At 53.3% G+C, this 27,390-nt stretch overlaps 9 protein-coding genes across 9 annotated transcripts; 5 read left to right on the top strand and 4 right to left on the bottom strand.

The window, feature by feature from the left end:
• Nucleotides 1-272: 272 nt before the first annotated feature.
• Nucleotides 273-2,048, bottom strand: CPAR01_06762 (glycosyl hydrolase family 47; the record flags this gene model as incomplete). Its single annotated transcript, XM_060491033.1, has 2 exons — nt 273-395; nt 459-2,048. The coding sequence occupies 2 exons, from the start codon at nt 2,046-2,048 to the stop codon at nt 273-275; spliced, it is 1,713 nt and encodes a 570-aa protein (XP_060349907.1).
• A 2,416-nt stretch (nt 2,049-4,464) lies between these two features.
• Nucleotides 4,465-4,847, top strand: CPAR01_06763 (NCS1 nucleoside transporter; the record flags this gene model as incomplete). Its single annotated transcript, XM_060491034.1, has 2 exons — nt 4,465-4,619; nt 4,673-4,847. The coding sequence occupies 2 exons, from the start codon at nt 4,465-4,467 to the stop codon at nt 4,845-4,847; spliced, it is 330 nt and encodes a 109-aa protein (XP_060349908.1).
• A 1,141-nt stretch (nt 4,848-5,988) lies between these two features.
• On the top strand, nt 5,989-6,622 carry CPAR01_06764 (uncharacterized protein; the record flags this gene model as incomplete). Its single annotated transcript, XM_060491035.1, has 2 exons — nt 5,989-6,350; nt 6,475-6,622. The coding sequence occupies 2 exons, from the start codon at nt 5,989-5,991 to the stop codon at nt 6,620-6,622; spliced, it is 510 nt and encodes a 169-aa protein (XP_060349909.1).
• Nucleotides 6,623-10,597: 3,975 nt separating this feature from the next.
• Nucleotides 10,598-10,843, bottom strand: CPAR01_06765 (uncharacterized protein; the record flags this gene model as incomplete). The annotated part of the gene is made up of 1 exon (XM_060491036.1): nt 10,598-10,843. The coding sequence occupies one exon, from the start codon at nt 10,841-10,843 to the stop codon at nt 10,598-10,600; it is 246 nt and encodes an 81-aa protein (XP_060349910.1).
• Nucleotides 10,844-12,179: 1,336 nt separating this feature from the next.
• Nucleotides 12,180-12,801, top strand: CPAR01_06766 (uncharacterized protein; the record flags this gene model as incomplete). Its single annotated transcript, XM_060491037.1, has 2 exons — nt 12,180-12,368; nt 12,577-12,801. 2 exons carry the CDS (start codon nt 12,180-12,182, stop codon nt 12,799-12,801), a joined length of 414 nt encoding a protein of 137 aa, XP_060349911.1.
• Nucleotides 12,802-17,912: 5,111 nt separating this feature from the next.
• CPAR01_06767 (uncharacterized protein) lies at nt 17,913-20,284 on the top strand (the record flags this gene model as incomplete). Its single annotated transcript, XM_060491038.1, has 3 exons — nt 17,913-18,354; nt 18,398-18,516; nt 18,776-20,284. The coding sequence occupies 3 exons, from the start codon at nt 17,913-17,915 to the stop codon at nt 20,282-20,284; spliced, it is 2,070 nt and encodes a 689-aa protein (XP_060349912.1).
• A 1,364-nt stretch (nt 20,285-21,648) lies between these two features.
• Nucleotides 21,649-22,283, bottom strand: CPAR01_06768 (acyl carrier protein; the record flags this gene model as incomplete). Its single annotated transcript, XM_060491039.1, has 3 exons — nt 21,649-21,695; nt 21,758-21,887; nt 22,041-22,283. The coding sequence occupies 3 exons, from the start codon at nt 22,281-22,283 to the stop codon at nt 21,649-21,651; spliced, it is 420 nt and encodes a 139-aa protein (XP_060349913.1).
• A 715-nt stretch (nt 22,284-22,998) lies between these two features.
• On the top strand, nt 22,999-23,941 carry CPAR01_06769 (NADH-quinone oxidoreductase; the record flags this gene model as incomplete). Its single annotated transcript, XM_060491040.1, has 2 exons — nt 22,999-23,316; nt 23,573-23,941. The coding sequence occupies 2 exons, from the start codon at nt 22,999-23,001 to the stop codon at nt 23,939-23,941; spliced, it is 687 nt and encodes a 228-aa protein (XP_060349914.1).
• A 762-nt stretch (nt 23,942-24,703) lies between these two features.
• CPAR01_06770 (uncharacterized protein) lies at nt 24,704-26,744 on the bottom strand (the record flags this gene model as incomplete). Its single annotated transcript, XM_060491041.1, has 2 exons — nt 24,704-26,523; nt 26,606-26,744. The coding sequence occupies 2 exons, from the start codon at nt 26,742-26,744 to the stop codon at nt 24,704-24,706; spliced, it is 1,959 nt and encodes a 652-aa protein (XP_060349915.1).
• Between the last annotated feature and the right edge of the window lie 646 nt (nt 26,745-27,390).

The following is a 27,390-nucleotide window of genomic DNA, read 5'->3' on the forward strand; positions in this document are numbered from 1 at the left end:
ACGGTCAGTGGGAAATGAGGCATAGCTCCTCACATGATACCATTTGGAAGGGAACTTGCGCATGATGAGATATGATACGTCATCATAGCAAACTCGAGACTGCAAGGGAGGTGGCTGGCAGGTCCAGCATCACGAGGTACCTATGCATACTTCTGCGCTTATCCGTACATATCGGACCAAACAGACAGCTCCAATCGATGCAAAAGTGCCTCATATTGAGGCAGCGTAGTGAAAATGGCCTGCTCTGAAATGAAGGTGTTGTATTTTTCTGCTCATAGCAACTGTCGTTTAAGCGGATGCGCCTCTGTGTTCAAGACATACTCGTCAAGATTAACTAGGCTAGGAGGCGAGAAGATGAGATAGAAATACTTCAGCGTTTCCGCCATCCAGAAGCTCTGTAGTATCGTTAGTCTGCGTCCTATACTTGCCTTTGGCTCCTCGCAGATGTTGTGACTTACTTCCATTGAATCAAGCTTCTTCGTCTCTCCTCTGACAGTGACGTCCTCAATAGCCGAGTTGGCAATCTCAGTTTCTGTCGCATTCACAATAGACTGAAACATTGTCCACGCTATTTCCTGGTACTCCGGGTTTCCGGTCATCCTATACATCAGGAAGATACTTTCAATCGCCTCTGGACGCAGAATATAACGGGGGTCCCGCGCGTGTGAGAACCCCTTTTTCAACCCTGATGCACCTTCGCGCTTCCACCGCCCCTCGTCCCAATTACAGCCATCCAGTGTCTCGCAAGGAACCATGCCAAAGATCTCCGGCATCAGACCTGTTGGGAATGAGTTGTACGCCCACCCACAGCCGCGGGCCAGCCTTTCGGCGAGACCCATGTGCTCTTTGATACCGAAAAGCTTGCCGCCCAGCCCAAACATCCCGCCAACGAAGCACGACAAATGCTGGCTCTCGGGGTTGCGCCGCACATCGCCTTCGGCAAACGCTGTCCCAGAGAATAGGATATCCTCGTTGTCGGGGAGCATTGGACGGAATAGGAGGTACTGCTCAACGACGTGCATCGCATGTCGATACATCTTCTCGTAGGCTGGGTCCGTCCCTCCGAGCAGAGCATGCATCTTGGGCAGATACTCATACAGAGAGTCGGCGAGCGCTCCCAACGTGAACTCGTTGTGTTGCAAAACACTCTCATCCCGGAAGTTGATGAGCGCCGGCCACATACCTGGAAGTTGAGTCTCCCGCTGCGTGCTCTCGAGAAACAGCTTGACTCTCTCGATTGCGTCAAAGTACTTGTGGTCCCCGGTCACTTGCGAGAGTCTTGTGAACTCAAGCGATAGCGAACATGGCGATGCTGAAGGATCCGATGTACCAGCCACGAGCTTTCCCTCCTTAGCAAGCTGGAAATCCAACCAGAAAGGAGGCATCCTATTCGGTGTGTCAAAGGCCGCATACAGCATGTCGCCGAGCTCAATGGCCTTGAGCAACAATACGGGTTCCCCGCTAAGGTCGTACGCGCTCAATAATCCTCCGAGATGACGGATAGTAGTCTCAAAGACATTGACAGCCGTCTCCTTTGTATCATCCCAATCCATGGCCCCAATGACAGACAAGGCAAGGTCAAAATCATCGCGCAAGTCCATTATCCACAGGGAATCGAGCGCGTCAACCAGAGTTGCTGCATAACCGCCGAAGGTGTCTTTCCCCTTGGCCGTAACCGGCGTCAGCTCGTCAAAGCCCCACGCGTACTCCTTGTAACTATTCCAGCTCTTGACAAAGACTTCTCGGACCGCCGTTCGTCGCGATTCAGATTTCGCATCGTTCTTGCGCATTCGCTTGGCGCCAAAATTGAATTGGACTCGCGGGAGAGTCTTTGGCCGCTGTGTAGGTAGATGGTGCATTCGTGATGGGGATACGGGGTACTTGTGACGATGGTTGGCCCAGTCGAAGCTACTCTTAACGAGGCGGATGTTGACATGTTCGCGGACGACGGGAGGCGTTTCCCTGCTGTAACGAAGACTGTGGAAAGCAAAGAGACCGAAAAGGATTACGGCGATGATTATGACACGCCGTTGTCGTCGATTGGCCATCTTGTCATGTCGAACGGGGGTTTGTCGACTATTCGTATAGTTGTTCAGGATACTCCAAGGGAGCTTTGACTGGAGAGTTCGCGACGGGAAGCCATGGTGTAGGGCCACAGCAGCTCAATGTCAGCTTCAGACAAAGCATATAACCGAGGGGACATTGTGTCTCAGGAGCCGCCACGTAGCGCGTTGAGCTAGGTCCCTTGAGACGAAAGTGACCGTTGTGGCTCTCAAGGTTTAAGCGTTTTGAGGGGCGTAGGTAGTGCAACCAGCAATGCGAGCCTTCAGAAAAGAAATGGGGTTCAAATCAGGGGTAAGGGGTAGTCCGTACCGGTTAGGTGGAGTTCGGGGCCGATACTTTCTCCATGTTTGGCGCCGGGCTCCATCCGGGCTTAACTGTTCCGCCCTGAATCCCCGCCATGCAGATAACTCGAAGTCATCAGGTTATGGCACCTTGGCTTCGGCTTGCAAACCCTTGGGGGTTGTTACTAGCAACAAGCTCAGAACATCAGGACGACAGCCCTTGATGTCTCCTCTTTAAATACCTTACGTGCCTAGAAGTGCAGGCCATGATCTTCCAGCCTTCTTTCAAGGGAGCAGGCAGTCTCTCCCCACCAACACCCTTGGAAGATCCCTCGCCCTCTACAGTTCGCAGCCATCTGACAAAAGCTGTCAATAGTAGTGGCGGAACTTCGTTGAGATAAGCTACTGTACAGGTATTTTGGGCGAACACCACTGAGAACTGATCGAGGGGAGGCAGGCTTCAGACGTTGGTCCTGCGACCTAGTTAAATTTCGGTGAGGCAGCGCGTTTTTAGTAATACTTGGTAAGAATGCGAAGCAGCTGCATGCAAAAAGGGAAGGAACAAGAAGGGAAACCCCCCCCCCCCCCAAAAAAAAAAAAAAAAAAAAAAAAAAAAAAAAAAAAGAAAAAAAAAAAAAAAAAAAAAAAAAAAAAAAAAAAAAAAAGAAAAAAAAAAAAACCCCCCCCCCCCCCAAAAAAAAAAAAAAAAAAAAAAAAAAAAAAAAAAAGAAGAAGAAGAAGAAGAAGAGAAAACTCCATTGGACCTTGGTTGTTCGAAGCCTAACTCCGCGCAGAGACCCTAGCGATTCCCAACCAGGAGCTCAAGCAAGCGACATGCCAATCCAACCAAATCTGTGTATTTAGAACCTTAGTGGTGATTTTAATTCTAAGAAAAACAGAGGGAGGCTGAACACCGTCCCTCTCTCTCTCTCTCTCTCTCTCTCTCTCTCTCTCTCTCTCTCTCTCTCTCTCTCTCTCTCTCTCTTCATTTTCTTTTTTTTGGCCGCAGTCTTTTTTTTTCTCGATCGTCAACGACATTCTCTGAGACGGGCGGAGCGAGAGGAGCCAATTGACTTCGACGACAATAGACTTCTTCCGCAAATCAAAGAACAGTCATCAAAGCCTCCAGCCACTCGGATGACAGCCCGAAGCGCTAGAGGGGTCCTTGAAGTCAAGGACCAAGTTCAGCTACATCCATTTTGTTGCCCACGGGCAAAAACCTGCCGATGACAACCACGTTGGCTTGACTGAGTTTAAGTTGTCACTGATCGCAAAGTATCGGTACTTGAGAGTGGTGTGAACCACACCCGTTAGTGGACTGCCCTAAATGTAATAGACAAGAGCCATACAAAATAGTATTTGACAGCCGGCCATGCTCCCATGGTGGTTTTGCATCCTCGCAACAAGTGGTTCCATTTTTACTGCAAACATCTCATAGTGTTCGATCTGGTATTTCCAAGTTTCGTCTACCTTCCCTGACTTGTCACGCTGTCTAATGTGCTAACGCAGAGACATTGCGGTGGTTCATCAGCATCAGCTAAACTAGATCGTCCGTCATCCTTTGTGCGTCCACGCATACCCAATTGCCACCCTCCTTGTACCACACAGTCGGGTCTCAGGTAGGATAAGATCGAGCAGCAGCGGATCTGCGACTTGAACTAGCTTGTCACATCCACGTACCGCTCTCTGAGAGTCTCATCATCTTTTTGCGATTTTGTGCAACCACTCTCATTTCACTCGATTTCATCATCACGAGGGCTTTGTACAAGATCAGAGACCACGGCAAGTCAGTAACATGATGGATGTTAAAGCGCCACCGCCGTCATCCGCGAATCAGCAACTACACGCATAACTTGAAGGGAAGAGCTATCAATTAGTCATTACCAAACCACAATATGGACACAATAAGCGCGATGGCTTACTTCACAACCTTCTGCGTCTGGGCTGAGTTGAAGAACAAGGCATTGAGCCGATTCCGCTGGGGGAGCGCAAATCAACTCGATACTTCAATGCATTTACTGTTTGGTGCTCTATGAATGCCAGTATTCTTCCGTGTATTAGACTAACTATCAAGGGTGCGAATGTTGTCTGTTAACAGCACTCAAGGATCACGTTCGGTATGCTGGGTCCTTCGCTCTTTGGTTCCAATCTCCGCGACTCGTCTCTGATTGTCCTCTTCTTCATGTTGCTGTCAACGTTGGCCCCGGCCCTTCTCGCAATGCTTGGTCCCAAAACGGGTATGCGCTCGACGATACAAGCGCGATGCAGCTTCGGGTCAGTCATCTCGCCAGCCAAGGTAACTAGGGATTGCTGACCTCTTTCCCCAGGCGCTACCTTGTATCGGTGCTAGTCATCCTCAAGCTCGCTACATGGATTAGATTTTTTATCATTGTTTGCGTCGTTGGTGACCAGTGTTCATCGGCCGGCACCAATGGTGCTCTCAGCCGGCTTGTAGTTCAATGTTTAGATCCTGAGAACCACAATAAATTTCACATGATCTGAAGACAGCAGTGCAGTTAAAAATGCCTTTATGTACCTAATTCGCTATTAGCCACATAATCTTGTGTCAAGTCTTCTTATGGGATCGACGCCTTCCTCTTAATCACAAGAGAACCTGGTTCTAACTTAGGTTGTTGAAGTTATCGCGCAGCCACGGTGACATCAAGAGGACGGAATGGTTCCTGTATTATTATCAATGCGAGATTTTATATTGAGATTGCGAATGATTCCAGTAATTTGTTCCAAGGCGTTCAATCGCAAAGGCAGAAGTCAAGTCCCATCTCGTCACTAGCATGGCTAAAAAAGTTTGATAGCAGGCGGAACGGGATATTCTGCGAATTGTACGATGGGATCTGCCCAGGTATACATAATCGATCGTCACACAAGACGAGAAGACGAGCTTGTCTTCTAAAAAAGAACTTTGACGTGGGCCTGGATTTGACAACTGGGGGTCCAAGTTTAAACTTCCGTCACACGGTTCGGACAAGGCGTCATGCGATTCATTCTCGAGCAACATGAAACAGGGGGCCTAGAGCCCAACTCCCCGTGAATAGCAGCACACCTGAAAGGCAAGCCCAGTGAGAAAATCATAGTTGATGATTTATTGAACGCTCAGCAGGTCGGCTCGCGCGGCAGATGATTTACGCAACACCCAGATCGGCCGGGGTTACCCGCGTGTTTCACGCCTGACTTTTACAGCCCTTTAACTCGCTCACCTATTGAGCTCCTCGGCCATGCCGGTCCTACAATACGCACGAGTACTACGAGGTACTTACCGGCATCCGTCATGTGATAAGTCTCCGATGAATCTATCTGAAGCAATCGACAGCCCATTTAGCGGGGCCACGTCAGGCACCGCAACATCACCAACTATGGCAGTCGTTTACTCTCGACACAGCGGTAGTATGACTGCGGCAAGCAGGCAGTGCTCAGATGGCAAAACAATGATGTCCGAACCCGGGGGGAATACTAGGGTCAGATCCCACTGCGCTGCTTCCCCGCTGCATATCATCCGGTCACTACCCCAGGCTGCTGGACTGTCTTGATGGCAGTAGTCATCTCTTCCATTCATTCCCTTCCGAAAACACTCGCTTAGCTATCTACCGGAGCTTCTCATGAGACCAGGGTGTGGAACCTAGGCCCAATGGCTTCCACCCAAGGAGACCATGCGGGAACGGGGCAACACGAGCCACGGTATCCAGAGCCAGTGGCATCAGCGGAGAGACGATCCAGGGTCAGCAGTGAATCTTCACGACACTCACGGACATCGGGCTTTTCTTGGTTTCGGCTCAGCGCGGACGGTCGTCCCTGGGGCCCAGTTGACGAGCTCAACCTCTACATGGGCACCGCCTTCAGCAGCATTCCTGACGACAATGAGTCGGCTCGATCGCCTTACTTTGCCCCTTCGGCCAGTGATTGTTCAACGATCTCGGAGAAAGATTCATCATACATCGTCGACTGGAAGAAGCCGCAACATTCCGAAAATTCGATGCATTGGGCAATGAGGTCAAGATTGGTGCAGATCCTACTTGTGGGTATTTTTCCATGCTAAATGCGTGAACAGCTTAGTTTAGGCTCGAGGCGACTTGATTGTCTCATCGTGCAATTACTGACGTGTTTCTCTACGTAGGGCAGTTGCCTCACCCGCTCACGCTCACGCCGTACCGAGCATTCTTAGGCAGTTCAGCGCCTTAAGGGGAGTTCTGACTTCACGCATTATGTCTATGTTTAGGGTACGGAAGATATCCAGCATGTCCCATCTCAAATCGACTCCATGACAGCAACCAAGCCTGTGCTGTCTCGCACAGCCTTGGCGTCTTGCTTGTCTTTCGCTTTATCAGCTGATGTGCCGGTGCCTGCCCACTTTCTATCGGAGGCCGTAGGATCATTTGGTATAGCCATCATCTTGGTCCACACAGAGACCTCTGTGAAGAAACTGCTCGAGAAACGCCGTAGAAAGATCAGAACAGCCACATGAGATTACAAGTAATATAAATCTCGGCTGTAGACGATGGGGGTTCGACAGCGGAGATTTCCTCCAGGGTTACGAAGAGGCATCACGGCTTTTTGTTCTACATTGAGTGGTCCTCGCACATTCTTCTTATGTCGCGTTCTACATGGATACCTGGTATGTTTTCTGCCCATCTACACCTAAGAGTTCTTTGTACCTTTCTAATATGCTATTCAGTTACCTCTTCTCCATAGCATTACTGGTGGCCTTCATAGGCTAGTCGGCTTTCAGCCACCTCTTCTCGTCTCACGTGTATGAGGATAGAGATAGGGAATGTATTTGAATAATACCCGTCTCAATCAGGGGTGGCCGTTTTGCCGCAACGTTGCTTCACAAATATGGAGTCAGGAGACCTGAATTTGTCTACCCCTCATGGCATACTCCGTATCCATGGTTCGACTCGGGGTGCTTTTATATGGGTATTTGGTGGAGAAAGCTGTCGTTTTGATGGTTCCAACAATCGGCATAAGTATCGTTGGCGTCGGTATCATATATGTCTTCATAGGTAAAGGTTACCCTAAACTCGCTAGTCATGCGAGTCTCGATTATCAGAATCTGGGTATACTGACAAGTCTTCTAGACCCCCCTTGCGTCCTACCTTGTTGACACGATCAGCACACATGTCGCCTCCGCACCCGCTGCTTCTACTGTTTTGCGGAGTGTTGGAGCAATCTTACCCCTCGCTGGCCCTCCATTGTATTCTACTCTAGGGCTGTGACGGGAAAACACGTTTCTTGCTGCAATTCCAATCATTATGGCAGCAGTACCGTGGGTAATTTTGAATAGAGGGCTGCATCTAGGGAGAAATATGCCCATTTTGTACATCAGAAAGCGTTGCTCAAGCGAATCTATTCAATATGCTGGTAGACTGCCTCATCAACGGTGATTTTCGATATGATACGGTCATTACACTCTCAGAGTCTATGAAGTTATTTTCAAAGTCGACAAGACGATCTTCGGCTCCGGCGCTAATTTCGAAGCTTAGAGTCAAAGTGAACAAGACGTTTATTCAAGGTGTTCTATTTTTCTCATGGCACATGACCGCTCAACTATCTACATGGAGCTCAACATTGTGTCGAGCCATCGTACGAGATAATGCTGATGCTCAAATGAGGATTAGCATCGTCGGTACAAGTACTGTTTGGCAGATGTCCTGGGTTCCTTCGCATGCTCACCTTCTCTGTCCGATACGAGATCTTTATACGAAATGGGGGTTTTCCCCAGCCGTTGCCGTCTGGAGGGAACGTTATTGCTTCGTCTTGTCCTTACCGGGCCATCACCAGTTGACAAGAACTGGTAACAAAGAGGGGTACACTACGGCCTAGAGTATGAATTATGTCCGAGAATTTGCCCGTCGGACAAGACAGACGACTCGCCGGAGTCAAGCGTCGGCCGATCGACTTCTCCAAGTTGAAGGATTCGGCAAAAGCTACGTCGCGTCAAACATTTTGAGACTCTGCATGATTTTTGGGTGCGAAGAGATGAGGCTAGAAAAGCATCTTTGCATTCAAAGCGCCTTGAATGATTCCAAATGGACTGGCTTGTCATGTACATTATCGTCGTAACATCATCGCGATGATCCGGATCACCGCAGGGCCTACACAGCAGCATCAAAAACACGGAAACCACTGTCAGCCTTGTGCGTCCGAGGAGTCGCATATTCCGAAGCCATCAGAGGGTGGGCGAAGCCCACATCCAACGACACCCACCTGAGACTGTACAACCTCCCCAGTGATAGTTGCGCGTCCAGCTGATCAAAGTACAAACAAATGTCGTGGCAAATCACAAGGCCGCATTCTAATGTTGACTCTACTCGGAGGGTTGCCTAGTCTCCCCGACCTTCTGGCTCTCATTGCATTCTTCCATTGCGTCAAGTGAGTTGTCAAGCCTGCATACATTGCGTGTATCGGGATTAGTCGCCCCTGCAGTTTCCTCGGACAACCTTTGGCAAACGGCCATGGAGGTCGAAACGAGATGTGAAGGCAGCCTATTGAAGAATAGTCGGTCGAAGAATGAACATGCCGGCTTATCTACGATACGAAGCGGCAGCGGCTCCCCAGCCCCGAGCAGACGCGTCAATAGTCCTCGCACTGGAGACCAAGGACTCTGAGACATCCACCCACACCGCTTGGCCGCAGGCTTGGAGTCACATGGCAAGTCACAACCCCAGGCTACTAAACAAACGGGCGTTCCTTCCGTGACCGCGTAGCCGCCGCCCAGTCCGTACGGATCCCAGAGCTCGGGATTGTGGCTTGATCTGATAGTTAGGCTGCTAGCGTCCCATTGGGCAAATTCAAAGCGATTTTGTACATAACAGGTTTGGTTTTGACTAACAACAAACCATGGAGCTACCTAATATGAGAGCTGAACCACCGTACGCTATCCTCTAACGCAAGAGGATCAAACGTAAAATAGTGAATCAAGCTCTTGATAATTTGTGTAGCTTCATAATATTGTGTTGGTGATGGAAAGATGACGGGACTTACGCTCCGGAAGGCATGCATGACCTTGAAGTTCCTGTCCTTACCCCCACGAAAAGCATAAGAGCCAGCCGCGTCGAATGGAATAGCGGACGTCACGATGGCAAGGGACACCACGCATCTACACCTTGGTCAGCAGACCCCTCAGATCCACCTTGGATTGTCAGACCCTCATTATCGATCTTTCGGAGCCAGAGTTTAAGAGAAAGATCCGTAGTACGATGGAAGAATGTCACTCTGTGGCCTGTAACGCAGCGGGTATGTCTGAAACCTGGGGCGAGAGCTCACGTAAAACCGAGTCTCTAGAATTTACGCGTCGTGATGGCAAGATCCGAGACTACCGGGCGCCACACGAAGAAAGACGATAGGTAAACCAACCTGCTTGCCACAGGCGGACTGGAACGCGCCGGGAAGGAGGGGTGGGTGGGGATCATGGGGTTCGAGATGATGTGCCAAAGATATCTAGAGCAAGACGATCTTATGAAAGAGGGTGTGCAGATGGTGGCTGCCAATGAGACCGTCCTACCCTAACCAGAACTTGTTCCCTGCTCAGAGGACGCCATGTTCGATAACAGGGTCAGTGCTACAGCAGAGACTTGGCTGAGGTTGGTTCGGGATGACTGTTAAGCATAAGACAATAGCAGGGCATTCTTATTCGCTCAGACGAAGGAGTCGGAAGTCGGAATGGCAGTTGGGTAGTGACAAGGGACCCAAATGGTACGATGTGGCTTCTTCTATATCCGCAATATGGCACTTGCAGATTCGCATGTCTTCGATGAACATTGTACATCTCTGTCAGTTCAACGGTCAAAGAGGAGGAAGAGATCAACTCCGTAGGTCTGACATGACGCCGTCATAGGGCTACTAGTAGACTAGCTCCGTGGCTGGCCGTGGCTTCTCGGCCAGCATGGTAATAATATGGGGTAGTGGCTTGAAAGCAAGAAAAGAGATGCAGGCTCTCGGGGGGCGAGGTTGGATTAGCCAAGGGGTAAGTCATGCGGCATTCCTCTGGGTCCATCAAGAGCAGCAAGCACAATACGAGAAAGATTGGGGTGATATTCAACTTCATCGAGAGAGGATTGGGAGTGGGGTGTTGGAGGACGTACATGATGGTGTGAAGGATCGGGAAGGGTGAGCGGAGACTAGCAGTGATTTGTCTGACTTCTTTCTCATGCGGCCGCCACGATGACCGCCTTTTCGTGCCAAATCGGACAGATGAGTGAACGTGAGCGCTTTATGCCAAGGATATCTGCCATTTCCTGTCATGTTTGTTCAGCGTGCTTCTCACTAAGAAAAAGGCGGACATTTTGTAGGTTTCTCCGGACTACAGGTTGTGCTCCTGGCAAGCGACTGGGATTCGAGCTGCGAACTGCTGCGAGTAACACCGGTCGCATACATAGCCGTCCGATGCTAGCGATAAAAAGTTGGCCAGTCGGACAACACTTGAACATGGCAGTGGACCAGCTGGAAAGTTCATGAGAGTTCAGCCACTCGACGTGACGCCACATTTGGAGCCGGGAACTGACCACCGTTTGATTTGGTCGATTGGGGAATGCATGGTGAGAAATGTGAGTGGGTGTAGCTAGTGAACATGGTACCTATTGATGTGATGGGGTGAACGGAACGGGCGGACAAGTTGAGAAATCGACCTAGGTCTTGAAGGAGGGGGGTCGTGATGGAGGGTGGGGGTTGGCCGTGAAGTCGTCAAGAGCAAACGGCGGGGAGGCTGAGGAGAGATCGGCGTAGGGAATGAGAACCCTTACATCCTTGCTGCGCTGGGGTCCGAGGATTATGAGTCTTTGAGTGCCTGCAAGGTCTAGAAGCAGTGGTGGACTAGGGCGAAAAGGGATTCACTGGTCCAGACCGGGAAGAGTGTGGCTTGACCCGGGAATGTTGATGGAGCAATGACGAGGCAGCTAGTGGTGCCGAGCGAGAACTTGGTTTACTTGGATATGGACGACTGTGTGCGTGAAACAGAGGTCCGAGGCGGTGAGCTGATGAGAGTGATTCGCCAGTCGGGGAGAGAGTGAGAAAAAAGTGAGAGGGAGAGGGTGCGTAACCGTTCAAGTCACCAGGAGAGTCGTTTGGGGCGGTCCATGATTCATGATTTGATGTGTCTGTAGAGGCATCACGTCTAATTTGGAATACCGAGCTTGTTCGGAGTGCGAGGAGTGTCAAGAACATGTCAAGAATGATGGCAGAGCCAAGGTGTTAGTTACTAAAGGAATGGAGACATGTAGCTTTCCCATTTCATTTTTAGGCGTAGACGCGCGATGCGCCGGCCTTTCGCGTTTGGCTCCGCCAGTCTTTAAAGAGCATGCCTGGTTCAGACGACATGGAGCTTCCATTAGAAGATGCGGGCTCTACTGGGATGTTTCACTCGAGCAGCGAGCTGCAAAGCTTGGAGGATGTATCCGTATCCGCAGGTGTCGAGTAAAGTCCCTAGGGTATCTTGGGGGGCAAAGAAAGGAAAAGGACAAGCGGGCAAACCTGGTCGATGCAGGGATCAGCATGGACGATGGCGGACGGCGGGCCGCGCGGAGAGGTGGACGAGCCTTGCGAGCTTCAAGGTCAAGGTTCAAGCTACCCTTATCCATGAAGCGATTGCGACGACGAAGGGGGGGGGGGGGAGATGACTGGAAACCCATACTGTTTACGGAGTACGGTGGTTTGACAGGAAGTTGAACGACGTTGGCGTAGCAGCCTCCCTGCAGCATCGGACCTTTCCCGGACATCTTTGTACGATGTGACTGTGCGCCCACGGGGTAGAGTTTGTGCGAGAAAGCACGACAGCTACGATTTCGTCTTGGCTCGCAATCAACGCGGGTTCAAGGGAAGCCGACGATGGAGGGGACAGGATGTGGCTTGCTGCTGCTGCTGCTGCTGCTGGGGCGCTGCGCTGCCATCTACTCCCAAGGCACAGATATGGCTGGCGTCATCGGGTTGAGCCAGCCCTGGCCGATGCGGTTCACCGAAAGAAGGCGACTGTCGTCGGGTAGCTGCATCATGCTGACCTTGTCCCAAAAGGAGCCGGTGAGACGGGTGGCTACTGGCCGAAGCTGCAACGGGGTCTCAAAGAGGAGGCAGATGCAGGTTTGACTGGGGCAGAACGGGTTCGGAGGGACCGCCACGGAAGAGAAACAGGTCAGGGAAAACTGTACAATGAGCAACAAAATCCTTTAGAGAAGAGAGGCACTGGGGCACTGCCGGCCGGGGCAAAGATGACAAAAACCGCACCTAGCCACTTGCTGGAGGTGTCGTTGTCTCGGCAGCTGAACCCCTGCGAGGCGAGCCAGCCAGATGGCAGAGGTTGGCGGACAGGAGTGTCAACTTCTCAAGAATAGCCGTCATGCAAATAGGCAGCGAAGAAGGGATATCTATGTCTGCGGGTTTGACAGACTCGCCGGGCTGCTTGATAACACGCCCTCTGATATTACAGGAGAGACATGCGTCCGTCGGAAGCTGAAGACGCCGTCGGCCGGGAATCGGGCTGGGCAAGGTCACTAGGACTTTGCGATGCTGAGAAGGCACTGTGACATCGCGAGGTGAAGTCTTTAAAAACCACCGGGTTGGTAAAGAGTAAAAAACACACTGAACGGTCCATGGTCGGCGTGGGGGACGTTGAAATGTAAGAAGAATAACCAGATCAGTACGTACGCACGAACAGGGCGGGAGGGAGCCAAGACAACGATCGGACTGAGCAATGCGCCGGTCTCGTATGGCCCTGGGGTAACTAGCAATTACCAACTACTTTGCTACTTGACCTATTCGTACATGTTCATTACTTGCTACTTCTTACTCGTTGAGCTTTGCTGCAGCGATCAACCCTATCTTTCTCGTCTAGCCTAGTCTTGTCTCTTCCCTTCTGTCTCGTCTGTGTGTCTCTCCCGTCACTGGGCACTGAGGTATTCCCCGTCGAGCGGCTGCATGCGTAAACAGACTCTAATACTGCGTAGCACGAGCAGCATGCGGGTGTGTGTCTGCGTGGGGTGGGATTCATCGCATCGGGTTGCGTTTGATGTCGCACAGCTTCAACCCTGGAGCGGCGACGACTCGCGCGCGGCCCCGCGCCTTGCCCGACATGGCAGGTTAAGCTTGTAGGGAGCAGGTCGCAATTGAACTGCCATGGCCCTTCTCGATTGCTTTTCTCACGTCTGACTGACGAGTCAAGATTGTCGAGTGACGGGCTTTGATGTAACTCTCTGTGTCCTTGGGACGAGACGTCGCTCTGCAGTTGAAGGGTGAGGTAGTAACGCAGCAGGTCAAAGACAAAGACCCGTGATGCTAGATGGGCTCGAGATAGGCGAGACACTGGGCAGACCCCTTCGGCTTTGCCATGGGCATTGAATGAACCCTGCGATGCAAGATCAGAGAGATGAGAAAAAGCAAGTTATTGAGAGACACGGGCGGCTTTAGGGGTTCGTCGGCATGGACCATGATTGGTGCCGATGATGTTATTGACGGACTCTGATATCGAATATTCCCGCCATTTGAGGTCTCGGAACTCAAGTATGACCCTAATGCGTCGAACATCTGAGATGCGAATCCAAGATGCACATCATCGACTGAGACGCTCATCGATACGAGTGAGTTGAGTCAACGCAGTTATGAAAACACGAGGCAAGCAGACAAATGTTTGCTGAGGGTCCAATCGTCAAGATGTCGCACAGGGCGCCAGGCGCCTGAAAAGGATCCCAGCATGCTGGTTGCTACTGTGACACGAGTGCTTAGTGCAGCAGATGGCCTCACCATCGTTGACAAACGTGCGATGGATGATTGATGTAGAACTTGATGAGAATGAAGGTGGGACTCATGGAAATCTCATACGAAGACTGAGTGAGATGAGACGAGGCAGGCGGTATAAGCTCTTCCCGATCGCCTTTGAAAATCTCCAGAGAAACCTCAGAAGCTGCGTGTGTCTACAAGATTTCGCTAGTACTTTAGGCTTCACAGACGACCGGTATGTAGCAAAGCGGCAGCAATCCTGGTGTGGGTGGGCATAAGTGGTTGGCGATCCCACGGCTCATGATCCATCCAACACTGACACCCGCTTTTGGCACCCTGGCTCGCCTCCTCCCGACGCACAGCGGTGATGGGAGGTGCGGCATGTGTCGAGAAGGGAACCGGTATTTCCAACCACACTCCTCCCGCACGGCTGACTGCACTTCACACCGTATCCTTTCCCCATTCATTCTTACAAGTGTATGTATCATTGAGAGGTGGCCCCCTTGTTGGACCCCTCCGTGACGGTGAGCCCAAATGTCTTGACCTGGACAAGATGGGTGGCTGAGGGGTACAGAGTAGAGGATGAGTGTATCATGGGGTCGCCGCGTGATGGAGGCACGCCACCTGCTTTCTGAACGGATGGTGGTGAAAGGGGGGTTGACAATGACAAGAAATGAAGTAGAGACATTTGAACATTAGGTGTGGTGGGTGCGTACTCGTGTGTATCTCTGCAGGCCTTGAAGAGTCGAAGAAGGAAGGGATCAAATGTTTGCTCGTACGAGAAACAAGGTGAATGTCTTGGGGTGCGAGGAGTGAGGTTCGACTAACACGGCGTTCGGGCGTGGCTTGGCGTGGATATGGATATGAACATGGGGTTGGAAGAGGTGAGGAGGAGTGCGGCAAAATGGATGGCAGCATGGGTGAAGCGAAGAGGGGGCGAAGGCGTGTTCATCAGATACCCTTGATGTAGATGCCTACGGCAGATACGGCATATGGATACTGTTGCGTGTGGTTGGGATACTGAGAGGAGTGTATAACTTGCTTGGGATGAAGGGCTAGACTACCTCGCTTCAATAGAAGTGAGGTATCGTGGGCGTACTGTTGTGGAGCGAGACCTACATTACTTAGTATGAGGCGAGCATGAAAAGAGGGTGCTGCTTGAGAACTGAGCTTCATGCTGCCGGCATGTCCATGTAGGTATTATTTTGCTGTTTGCTTGTACTTTTACTCAGCTCAAAGCAAGAGAGAGAGAGAGGCAGGTATGTTGTGAGATGGGGTATATGAGGGTGGGTGATTCCGAGTCTGCCGTTAGAAGGTATCCATCCTTCAGTCCCACGGTCCCATTCCTCTCACCTTTCGCACCATCTGAATCTCATTATTAATAGGAGCAACGCCGTCTCTTGAAGCTGCCTAGCTTAGCGGCTTCAAAGTTGGCTGCCCGCACCTCACCCCATCTCAAAGCCCTTTTGGGAGTAAGAGGAAACCAAAGCTCCAGCCTCCAACCAGCTCATCAGAGCATCAACACCGTCGATTGCTTACCGAACCCTCCACCGCTCCGAGTGAAGCGCCACGGTCCGCCAGGCCTGAAAGATGACCCCTGAGCGTCGGCAGTGCTTTATCTGGATACTGGACCTTTGCCGCAACATAGCTGGGATTGCCATCGCCTCCTTGACAACCTGAACCCCCGCTTCAACGCCCGCTGGGGCAATTCACTTCCCTCCTGTTCGCTACAGAACTACTCGGCAGCACATGGAGAGAAACACCCATCAGCACATCGTCACTGCTTCTGGAGTTTACCTACTAGGTCTTGCAGCTTAGCACTTGCTCCTTCGAGGTACGTACATAATCTTGATTACGTTCTGCCAGCCGCGAGATACTCGCCTCTCCGTCCTCCAGCAAGATCCTGGCACGTTGAGGCTGTCTGGTCCAGTTGATCTAATCTCCAACCTCCCAGGTCAAGGCTCCAGAGAGGGCCGAACATCTGATTCGCCGATTGGGTCATCTGGCGGTATCTTGGTATCAGCTTCCGCCATCACCGACCCCAGTTGCGACTCTGAGCATAGAACCTCGAACCTCGACCCTCGCTGGACCTGAATCAACTTTGACTCTCTGGTCACGGACCGTTCACTGTGTTCACTATTACTATTTCCTCTTTGCTTGTTCCACTTCACTCGCGTCACCCGCAACGATATCCAGCAAGTCTGACACTGCAAACCCCCTCCATCTTATCTTGATACCTCACCCTACCTTACCTTACCTTACCTTACCTTACCTTACCTCACCTTACCTTACCCCCGGATCCCTCAGTTATATCTGTCTGGTCGCCCCCTCTTAACCCCTTCTCATCCAGCCGCCTATCTGTGCTGGATACTCCGCCGTACAAGAGCGCGTCAGATCACCCTTTGGATCGACTACCTATCTCAAGACCATCACTGGCGCCATCGTTGCACACTTGAGCAGAGAAAAGAAAGACGGTCCCTTCCTTTGCGCTGCGCTACATAACGCTACCGAGACCACCGCCGCGCCCCGCCGCCTCCTGTCCCACTTGGAATTTCCCCTCCATCGCGTGCTCCAGCGTCCGACTCTTACAATAGTCCTTACCTAGCACCTCCGGCCCGGTAGCATCGTCGCCCGTCTCTCACCTTGCAGACGATACTCACTACTGGACCTTGACATCTTACGGATCCCCAAGGCAAGGTCGGCAGCAGCCTATCCACCAAGGTTCTCCGTTGAAGATACCAACGACGGAATCCTGACTCGAGACGACGACGGACGCAGCTCGGCTTCAGCACCAGACACCGGGATATCCCCCCCCCCTTCAAGTGTTCTTGCTGCTCACTCACTCACTCAATCACCTCACCTAAGCAACGCTCTGCGTGCTAGGTAATCATTCCCATTGCCGCTGTCCCTGTTGACCTGAGTTATTCCCGATCAGAGTGGAGCAGATTGCAACATTCATCACACATACTCATCAACAACATCACTCACTCACACGCTGTCATCGTCCTTCACCTTTGCAAACCGCATCTGACCGAGGCGCACCGCTTTTGCCGCCCGCACGGCATCCTTGTCGCACCTCACACCTCATACCTTGCATCTCACATTTCACACATTCCGCCTCACACACACACACATACACACACACATCCATCACACACCCACTATTACTATTAGCTTCTTGCCCGTTCTCACATCGCACACCACTCGCTTCTCCAAGGCCGCTGACATTGCTGTCTTTCTGCCCACCTCAGGTACCGACCGTGTGGACTGGGCCTGGACTGCTGCGTGATCCTCAGGGACCAAGACCTCGAACCAAGGAGACCTGGAGAGCTCGTGTTGTCGTCTCGCCTCTCACCTCTCACCTCACTAAATTCTCTCTCATATCTGGCCTACACTATCGCCAGGCCATCAGCTACGCGTACTCGATACAGCATACCTACCCCGTGCTGCTTGGACCGGTTTCAATCGCAGTGCTAGCCATCACTGGTCACCACTGGTCACCTGTTGACCTCATCTCAGTGAGAGCACTCGACCTCAGTGACCTCAGTAACTTCCACTCAGTGAGAGTGAAAGTGAGGAGTGAGGACCGCCCCCCCCCCCCCACCACCGACCGTCTCCGGCCGGCGAAAGCAGCCCGCTCGCTGCCCTGCAACTGGGGCTCTTCGGCGAGTCCATAGCGCTCTCTGCCCACTGAAGGCGCAGCGCCCGCAGCTCCCGCGCTCTTCCCCCTCCACTATCTGCGCCTGCGTCCTTCCCGCCTCTTCCACTTCGCTCCTCTTTTTTCCCTCTTCTTCCTCCTCGTCCTTGAATCTCCCCCTCCACACTTCCTCCACCTCCCCTCCTCCAGCCAAAATGCCTTCGACCAACGGCTCCGAATATCGCCATATGCGAAGTAACAGTCTCAACATCCAACAACAGAATGGCCATCCCAGTCCTATCTTGAGCCCAATGGCCTCCAACGCATCTACCGCTTCCGCTGCTAGATTCGATGGCCCGCGCAGTCCACCGAGTACGTCACCTTGCCTCTCTGCCTCTACTCCTCCTTCTCTCCATCGTCGTATTCCTCTGCAGCTATTCCCTTCTGTCTCTCTGTCTCTCTCCGCTTCGCTTCCGATATCGCCAATGCCCGTCGGTGTCTCACGTCGGCTCTGCTACGATGGCACGCCGCTGAAGCTCGTCGGCATGATCGCCTCGTCTTCCCTCCCGCCGGTGGTGTCGCCTGCAACACGTCGCACCGCACCCGTCCTAGGGAAACCGGCGATTGCCCCTCTGTCTCTGTTCTGTCCTGCATCAAGTACTTTATCCTCGGCTGACTTATCTCTTCTCTTGCGCTACAGATACTTCCCACGTTCCCTGCAAATTCTTCCGGCAAGGAGCCTGTCAAGCCGGCAATGCCTGCCCCTTCAGTCACGACCTAGGCTCGGCCGCCGAGAACATCTGCAAGTACTTTGCAAAGGTGCGTCATTTCTCTCCCTCAGCCGGGCAGCTTCGCGACAACTCCCTCATCCTCATGTGTTCCGCCCCTCCATCCTGTCGGGCTGCTCTGCTCTACTGTTACCCCTCGGCTACACAGACCACCCAACCCATCCCACCCTCGAGCCCGTGCCCCTCGCATCCTAGCAACCCCTGCCTACTATAACATCATCTCCGCTGCTTTGCTTACTGAGCGTGGAGCGACACGGACAAGAGTGCTAATGTGGTTGATTTGATGACAGGGCAACTGCAAGTTCGGTCCCAAATGCGCAAACATTCACGTTCTCCCCGACGGCCGGCGAATCAACTATGGCAAGAATGGTGTCACGATTGGAAATTCTCCGATAGCCCTCGGCGGACGAATTAATCCCACAGCAGCCTCCAACTACCACCCAACCAGTGCTCTCACCTCTGGCTTATACCGCGAAGGCGTCCCTCCCTATACATCGGCATACCCTTACGGCGGTGACGAGAGACAACAATCACTGGGTCGCCAACCTAGCCTCGAAAGCGGCCTGCCTACGATCGATACCACCTATTCCCACCCCGGTTCCAATTACGGCTCGCCCCGCGATGACGATGCTTCTAGATTCGGCCTCGGCTTGTCTCCTGTCAATGCCAACGGACTGTCAGTACTCGACGCGCCGCTCCCCGCATCCTTCGACTCGCAGGGCATGTCTAATGCCGCCCGATTCCCCGCTGCGCCGTGGCCTTCCTCCGTCCCTTCCAAATTCGGCATCGAGTCTCCCTCGCCCTCTCTGAGTAACGCCAAAGATTCCCGAACTTCCGAAACTCTCAAGATGCTTCACACCTCGGCATTTGGTGGCAGTGAGTATCTTGCTGCGGCAAACGTCACCGCTTCCAGCAGCCCTCCCGGTCAGCCCGAGGAATACTTTGGCAAGCGGGCCATGCATTCGAGCCGATACGCAAAGCCAAAGATGCTCAGCTCGAGCATGCCCAAGACATCCGCCGTCGATCACGATTGGGAGGCTAATTTTGGGTTCTTGGAAGAGGATTGTGTGCCGTCCAACTTGCAGGATCTCTTGACGCCGACTGAGAAGGCCCGTCGCGGCTCTTTGCGCACTGTTGACGGTGAGCCGGGCAGCGAGAATGGCACCAAGTTCGGCAGCCCCATCGGCGGCGCGAGCCCGAGCAGGTGGGGCCCGCTATTCCAGCGCCAGAAGGAAGAAGAGCTTGGCCACAAGCATGGACCGTCGGTTTTTGGACATGTTGGAAGCCCTCTCCGAAACTCGGTGCTCTCGAACGAGATGGGTCACGGCGGTGCCATGGCCCGACCAATCGGCTCCCGTGCCGGCAGCGAGACCATGTCGGCACTCACACAGCAGCTCCAGCGCACACGGCTGGGTGACGACGGAAGCAGCAGCCCCCACTTGCATCCTTTGGCGGCAACGGGCCGAGCCCCGAGCAACAACGGTGCTGGGCCCATTGGCAAGGAACGGGACCGCGCGATGGAACGTCATGTCTCGAGCGGCTCCATCAGCTCCTCCGTGACGGGACGATACACGACGCCCATCGACGAGGAGGATCCTGCCTTCGTGTTCAACATGGAGGAAGAGGAAGATCAGTCGTCGGCGCGGCTCCGGAAGCGTGGCTCGGCCGGTTTTGGGATCGGTGGTGGTGGATGGAGCTACGCCAACGCTCTGTCCAACAAAGGTGCACCCTCCGGTTCCGGCTTGGCCAAGGAACAGCGAGAGCCATCGGTCAGCGTTGAAACCGTTGGCGGGCGTTGATTGCTAGCTATGCTTCATGGCGGAACGAAGGAAGTCTTCAAAACACCGGCACCTAGAAAAAGCATAGCGACAGCCTTGCAAATTGTCACGCTTTTCAGTGGCATTCTTTTCACAACTCTCAACATTTACACCCTGACGACACTCTACGACACACGCAACAAATACATAGTTCAGCCACGATTTTCACAGCATGCATGGGCAAAAGCCAAACGGAAAACGAAAATTTCAACCGGTCTACAAAATCAATGGGACACGAGTAAGGGATCGGATCTACACGGTGGCTTGCTTATACAACAGGGTAGGGAGTTTGTTGGAGTTTTTGTCGATGCCGAGCCACTTTTGGCTTTTGAGGATTGAATATTGGAGGATTAATACTACCAAACTGGCTCAACATAGGATGGCCTTGCAAACATGGAGAATCCACTGTCAGAATCTTAGGACCGGTGGTTTCCTTCGCCTTGCGCTAGGTGAAGTGTAGCCTCTCGATGCTTGGGGTAGGCAGGGAATGCTCGATACGTCAAGCAGAAGATGGCATCAATTTGTGATCCTTGGCTAGAGGAGGTAACAAATGACCGAGGAAAAACATCTGGCTTTGGCTGGCACAAAAGTCACAGGTCGGCTGGCTGCGCGACTTGGTACCGCATTAGAGACGCCTGGAAGAGGAAAAGCAGATACCACCGTCTGATTTCCGTTCATTATATAAAAGCTGATTTTCTGAGAGACTGGCAATGGCCGTACGAATAGTATTATCTGTTGTTGAATTAAATGCACCACAATCCCGAGGCAATACGCGTGACACCTTTTGTATGCATAATAAACACAACCCGGTTTAACCTTTGCCGTGGTAAGGTCGGCTGGCCTGCATTCCGCTCGCTGTATCTGACGATCCCGAGCTGTTCCGATATTCTCTTGGAGACCGCGGAGACCAAGCAGATTGAGTTGACAGATGACTGGGACGGACGCAAAAGTAAGATGAACAGTCACAACGAAAACCCCGCCAATGGGTGACGAAAATCTATACACTAATACAAGGCAAACGTCAACAGGGCCCAGAGATTGTCCAACTCCAGATCATGTCGGCATGCCGTTTTTGCGCGGAGGCCGCGCCGTGGGCTATCGTACGAAACCGTCCACCCACAAACACTCAAAGATAAGCCGGTATGCCTCTCGCTCTCTCTCTCTCTCTCCGTCCCTCTTTTTGCCCCCAATCCCGAAAACAAAGAGTTCCTCAAGAGCACAGACGCAGCGTCTTTCGTTTCCTTCCCGTTGTAGTTGCGAGTGGCGTGGTCGATGCCCCAGGGAGGGCAGATTATTGTACAGACCGCCGGGGAGACGGATTCAGTGGAGGAATGGGATGGGGATATTTAGTGGGCGTCGGGCTGGCTAACAATGTACTCGACCGCCTTGTCGACTGTAGATGGTAGATTAGTAGTTGAACTACTCAAGATGGTAAGGGCTGTAGGAGAAGCATACTTGAGTGGATGGTGTCGGCATCCTTGTCGGGGATCTCAATGCTGAACTCCTCCTCAATGGCCATGACGACCTCGACAGTGTCCAAGCTGTCCAAGCCAAGGTCGTTGGCGAAGTGGGCGTTGGACTTGATCTATATTTGCGGACAGACTACGGTCAGCTCTACTATCCTCGCTAAGAATAGAAGCGCATCTCAATTGATGCGGTTGAGAGGTAGGTAGATGCTGGCAAGGTTTGGTTTGGGTAAAGCGAGAGGAAGGGGCGAAGAGCGAAGGAGGTGACGTACGTTGGCCGGGTCGTTGACCTTGTCGAAACCCTGGAGCAGAGCAAAGATGCGGCCCTCAACCTCCTGCTTGTTCAGGCCGGTGGCGGCAGAGTACATGCGAACGGAAATGGCCTTGGGAGCGGCACGGAAGGCAGCTTGGGGCGCGACGAGGGATCTCCGGGCGAGGGGAGCAGACTGCTGGACGGCGGGACGGATGGCGCGCGTGGCGGCGGCCGCGGAACGGAGGACTGCTGTGCGGAACATTTTGAGGTATGTGTTTAGACGTGAGAGAGGCGAGACTTTCGGGGGCTCTGGCGATTGGAGTTGAGATCGGGATGGAGGAGATGGGAGGATCGGTTGGTTGACGGCTACAGCTGGGATTTGATGGGAGCTTGCTTCGGGGGTAGTGGAGGAGGGTGCTACGAGGTGCCAGTGATGATGATAAATTTCTCGTCACCCCCCGAGGTGTCCCTGGCTAGCTCTCGGGAGGTGCACGTGCTTAGTCATGTGATCTCTCAAGTATCTTCATTTTGATGCATCACCAGACCAGATGGAGAGAGATGAATAAAAGTCACCCGAAATAACTATGAACAGATTGAAATGTTCTCATAAAATTGTATATCGTTAATTGACTTGCCTCGCCAAGTGAGGCCGTCATTGTCGAGTCTGAGGAGCTTTTCTTCCGTTCCCTCCAAGTCCCCGGCCAGACCACGTGATCCACACACAGCCAATCAATCGCCGCCCTTTGTAATCCCGCACCAAAGCTCGCGCTCTCTGCGGATGGCCCGAATTGTCCATAACGTCAAGCTCTCTCTCAACGCCGCCCCGGAACATCCTACTCCCTCACCACACGCCGTATCCTCGCCCCTCCCCCGTTCGTCGTCAAATCCTCGATCCGACCCCCGGAAACCCCCTCCAATTTGCCCGGTCAATTGGCGCCGACGCATCTCTTTTCTTCCTCGAGGAAAACCATAGCACAATGCCTCCCGCGGCCCAGCTTCCCGTCACCATGTTGGCCCTGGCGTCAACAAGGCCGGTCGCGAGAAATTCGTCGGCTGCCATGCAGCACGTCGGCAGATTGATGGCTGTCAACGCCATGCGCACCTACGCCACGCCCGCTGGTCCCCCGCCTGCCAACTTCCGCATGAAGAGACACCAGACCTGGGACGAGGACCAGGAGTCCACATTGAACAAGCTCGGTCGTTATTTCCTGCTCTCCGAGATGGCCAGAGGAATGTACATCTTGATGGAGCAGTTCTTCCGCCCGCCCTACACCATCTACTATCCCTTTGAGAAGGTGAGCAAACCATTTTTCTCGACATTGGCGACCATACTGGAAGACATACTGGAGGAATTGAGCATCAGAGATGGATAATGGGGTGGCCCATACGGGAAACGCAGGAAGAGCCGGACCATTGCCGAGAGTAGGAGGACACGCATCACCCGCTGTCACCGCACACGAAATCACGAATGCAACGAAGAAGAGGGGACTACTGTTTGCGACAGAACAGACATATCGGAGAGCAAGCCGGCTAACAGGAATTTCTCTATAGGGTCCCATCTCCCCCCGCTTCCGTGGCGAGCACGCCCTTCGCCGCTACCCTTCCGGTGAGGAGCGCTGTATCGCCTGCAAGCTTTGCGAGGCCATTTGCCCTGCCCAGGCCATCACCATCGAGGCCGAAGAGCGCGCCGACGGCTCCCGCCGCACCACAAAGTACGATATTGACATGACCAAGTGCATTTACTGCGGTTTCTGCCAAGAGTCGTGCCCCGTCGACGCCATCGTCGAATCCCCCAACGCCGAGTACGCCACCGAGACCCGTGAGGAGTTGCTGTACAACAAGGAGAAGCTGCTGTCCAACGGTGACAAGTGGGAGCCCGAGCTGGCTGCTGTTATCCGGGCCGATGCCCCTTACAGATAAGACTGGGTTTCTTCACCTACACGCAAGAAAGACAGAAATAAATTTCTCTGGTCGAGGGCTTGGTGGGGACGGTCGTGGTGAAGAGCGGGAAGTCGAGGAATCACACCTTTTTTTGGGCCTTTTTGCAACTTTAATGCCTAAAGGATGGACACATCAAGGCGGACGCGAGGGGACGATGGCCGCAGGACAATGAGGGCAATGAAGGGCCGCGGCAGCAGTGATCTTGGCATGTTGTGTATTTCTACAGACAGGTCGGGGTTGGTTAGACTTGTGTAAATATCTCTCGCGAAAAGCAACCTTTTTTCTTTGTCTGTTGACCACCGTCGCCCCCGATCTTGTGTGATGGCATCGCAAAAAAGGCATCACATTGACAATGTCATTGCGTTTCATACCAGATATTTTCTTCTTCATGTATGTCATGTAGTTTCGCATCACGTTAGGACGGGGCGTTTAGGTTGAATTTCGAAAATACGATTATTAGTGCAGCTTTATAAACAATTGTCTCTACCAAGTGCTGTTCATCACGCGTGACCTCGTGGGTTGACATTCACGGCGAAAAGATACAATCCAACCAACGCCTTGCTCTGATATCATGGGCCAAGCTTCAGCAACGCCAGCGACCTTTGAAATGACACGCTTCCGTTTCTTTCGTGTTTCCCCCGGCTTGATACCGTGAGGATATCCTTTCTTTTAATGTCTTCCTCATCATCGCCATGGCCACGTCCTTTACATCCTTATGCCTCTACGCAAATCTCATCATCATCAAAACGTCTTCTCCCAAGCCCCCCACCAAACACCCATGTTTGCGGCCACGACCAGATCCAACATCTTCAGCCCCTCGGGGTAGATGATCAGCTTGCCCAACTTGGCCCTCTTTCCCCTGTTGCCGCCCCCGGCCCTCTCCTTGCCGAGCTTCAGATCAAACGGGCTAGGCGGCTCGTCCTCGTCGCTATACTCGCCGGTTCGGTTACCGACGTTGAGAAGTCGGCTAAAGTGCCCGCTCAGCTGCTCCCTCTTGCCCTCCTGTTTGAAAATCTCCGTGCTGGGCAGATTAAACCGCAACTCGCTCACGCTAGCCGAGTACGACGACGAACTCGACGGCGCGAGCGGGTTACTCAGTCCGCCGGCCGTGGGGAGGACGTGTCTGCACTTAACACTACGCCCGGCGTTCCCCGTACGGAACTCGCAGCGGCCGTCCCAGGGCGAGACAAACACATAACCCTGAGGCCGGAGGCCGTGGCCTGGCTGGGTGATGATGGGCCCCGAGTCGCTTCCGTTAGAAGAGGCGGAGCCCGTCGAGTGTGCGCTCAACTGGCGTGAGTGGCGGTGAGTAGACCTCGCTGGCGGCGAACCAAGGGGGACTGAGTCGCCTTCGTCCATCAAGCTGCCTGAGCGCGACCGGGAGCTGAACTTTTCGCGAATGTTGGAGGACCAGGATTTGGCGTAGGACATGACGACTTGGCGTGAGAAGCCACCCTCGGGAGACTGCTGTTGCTGTTGCTGTTGCAGGTGGTTGAGCGCGTCTTCCGAGTTGGCAAAAGGGGGAGCAGTTGTCGTCGATGTCCGTGGCATATCCACGCTCTGGCGCAGAGGCATGTGGCGGAACTTTGCGTAGCCCGAGGACTCGAGGCGGATGTTGATGGGAGGCTGAGGGGCGTTTGCGCGCCGGCGGTCGTGAGCCGAGAGGCCTGCCGAGTCGAAGGAGAAGTACTCGTACCCGTCGTCGCCAGAGTCCTCGAGCTGGTGGGAGGCGACGCGGCCTACGTTCCACTGGTTCCCCGTGCTCGGGTCGCGGCGGATGAGGGAAAGGGTATAGGGGACCTCTTTTGTGTTGTGGAAGCGGTTCGGTGAGGGAGAGCGAGATTGTTGGCGATAGACGGAGGTCGGACGGGAGTAACGACGCGAACGCGCCGGCGACGAGGAGAGTTCCTGCTGCGGCGGCATACGGGACGGGGACTGGGAGGGAGAAGCGCGGTGGAGGTCTGTCGGAGGAGGTTGAGGGGGTCTGGAGGCAAAGGGCGCGTCGTAGTCGGGTGCCGGGGTCGGGATAGCTCGCGGGCCGACGGGTTTGCGTACGGGAGGGGCCGGAGGTGAGTGGGATGTTGGTCGCGGAGGAAGCTCCGGGCGGTCATCTGTCCACCGGGGTTGGCGGGGGTCGTTGCCCGTGCCGTAGCCGATGCCGTACCCCGTCGCATTCCCGGTGCCGTAGCCGTAGAGGCCTGAGTTGCGGTTGCCGGCGGCCGCTGGATGTGAGCCTGGCGTCGGAGGTTGCGCCTGAGTTTGTGCCTGTGTCTGAGGGGGCAGATGAGCGCGGGCTGGATCGGCTGGCGGTGAGGGCACCTTTACGCCTGCGACGGGTTTCCTCCGGATCTGAGCCGTGCTGCGGGTGCTATCCATGCTAGACCTAGGCGTGTCCGGGTTCCGTAGATGGTGAGGCTGCTGAGACCCAGCAGCCGCTAAGTTTGGGTGGTATGGGTGGCTACCGTCACTGGGCAGTTCCAGGTGGATGTAGTAAAATGAGTTTGCGACATCTTCGCTGGTGACATTTTTGAGATGCGGTTTTGAGGTTGTCAAGATGACGTCTGCGGGGGTTGATGCGTTAGAAGTTTGTGATTATGAGATTTGACTTGAGAAAGTGAGATCGAAGATGAGAGAGAGGCTTACCTCGCGTGCCAGGCACCCGTGAGATGTAGAGTGTGAGGGGATCTTGACGTTGCTCGGCTGGTCTGTGAGGATATTGCGGGGGGTTTGCGGCGAGATAATTGAGCGAGGCCAGAGACCTAGCCTCAACTTGTGTAGACATATTTTTTCAAAAGAATGAAGACTCCTTTTGTTCCGCTTCGAGTGTGCCCAAGCAGAGGGGCAGGAGGGGGAAGTTGTGAGTATATCTGGCTCGACGCAGGTCGGCGGAAGGATTCCCGGGTGGTTAAGTGTTTGTTGTGGTGGTGTGGTGTGTGAGTGAAAAGGGTGGCTGAGCCAAGAGGTGATGTGAGGCGGGAGGTTCACAGCCCACCCGCACTTGAAGGGTACTCGCGGTACGGAGAGTATTCCCTTGTGCCTTATGGATACTCAACTCAAGGGCCAAATGCCGTGGACGACGGGGGAGACCAGGGAGCTGGCGCTGTCAAATGTCACGGCTGGAGCTGGTGTGGGTCGGGAAAACGGGGTTGTGATGGAGAGAGTTTGTAAAAACGTTGAGCTTAAATGAGGGAAAAGATTTACTTCATCTGGTAAATCTCACTTGGCTCGGTCTCTCTCTCTTTCGGTTTGTATACGGCGGTGGCTAGGTGAGGGTGTTGGTGGTGAATCTTTTTTTTTTTTTTGTACAATGCGAGTGAGATTGGTGAGCGTGACGAATTTGGCGATGCAAAAGTGAATATTGAATGCAGAGCGCTGTAAAGAGTATCGCGTGGTTGGTGATGGTGGTGGATGAAATCTGAGCGAGATGT

This window comes from Colletotrichum paranaense (assembly GCF_030867605.1).
Source record: "Colletotrichum paranaense strain IMI 384185 chromosome Unknown Scaffold_5.1, whole genome shotgun sequence".
Lineage (NCBI taxonomy): Eukaryota > Fungi > Ascomycota > Sordariomycetes > Glomerellales > Glomerellaceae > Colletotrichum > Colletotrichum paranaense.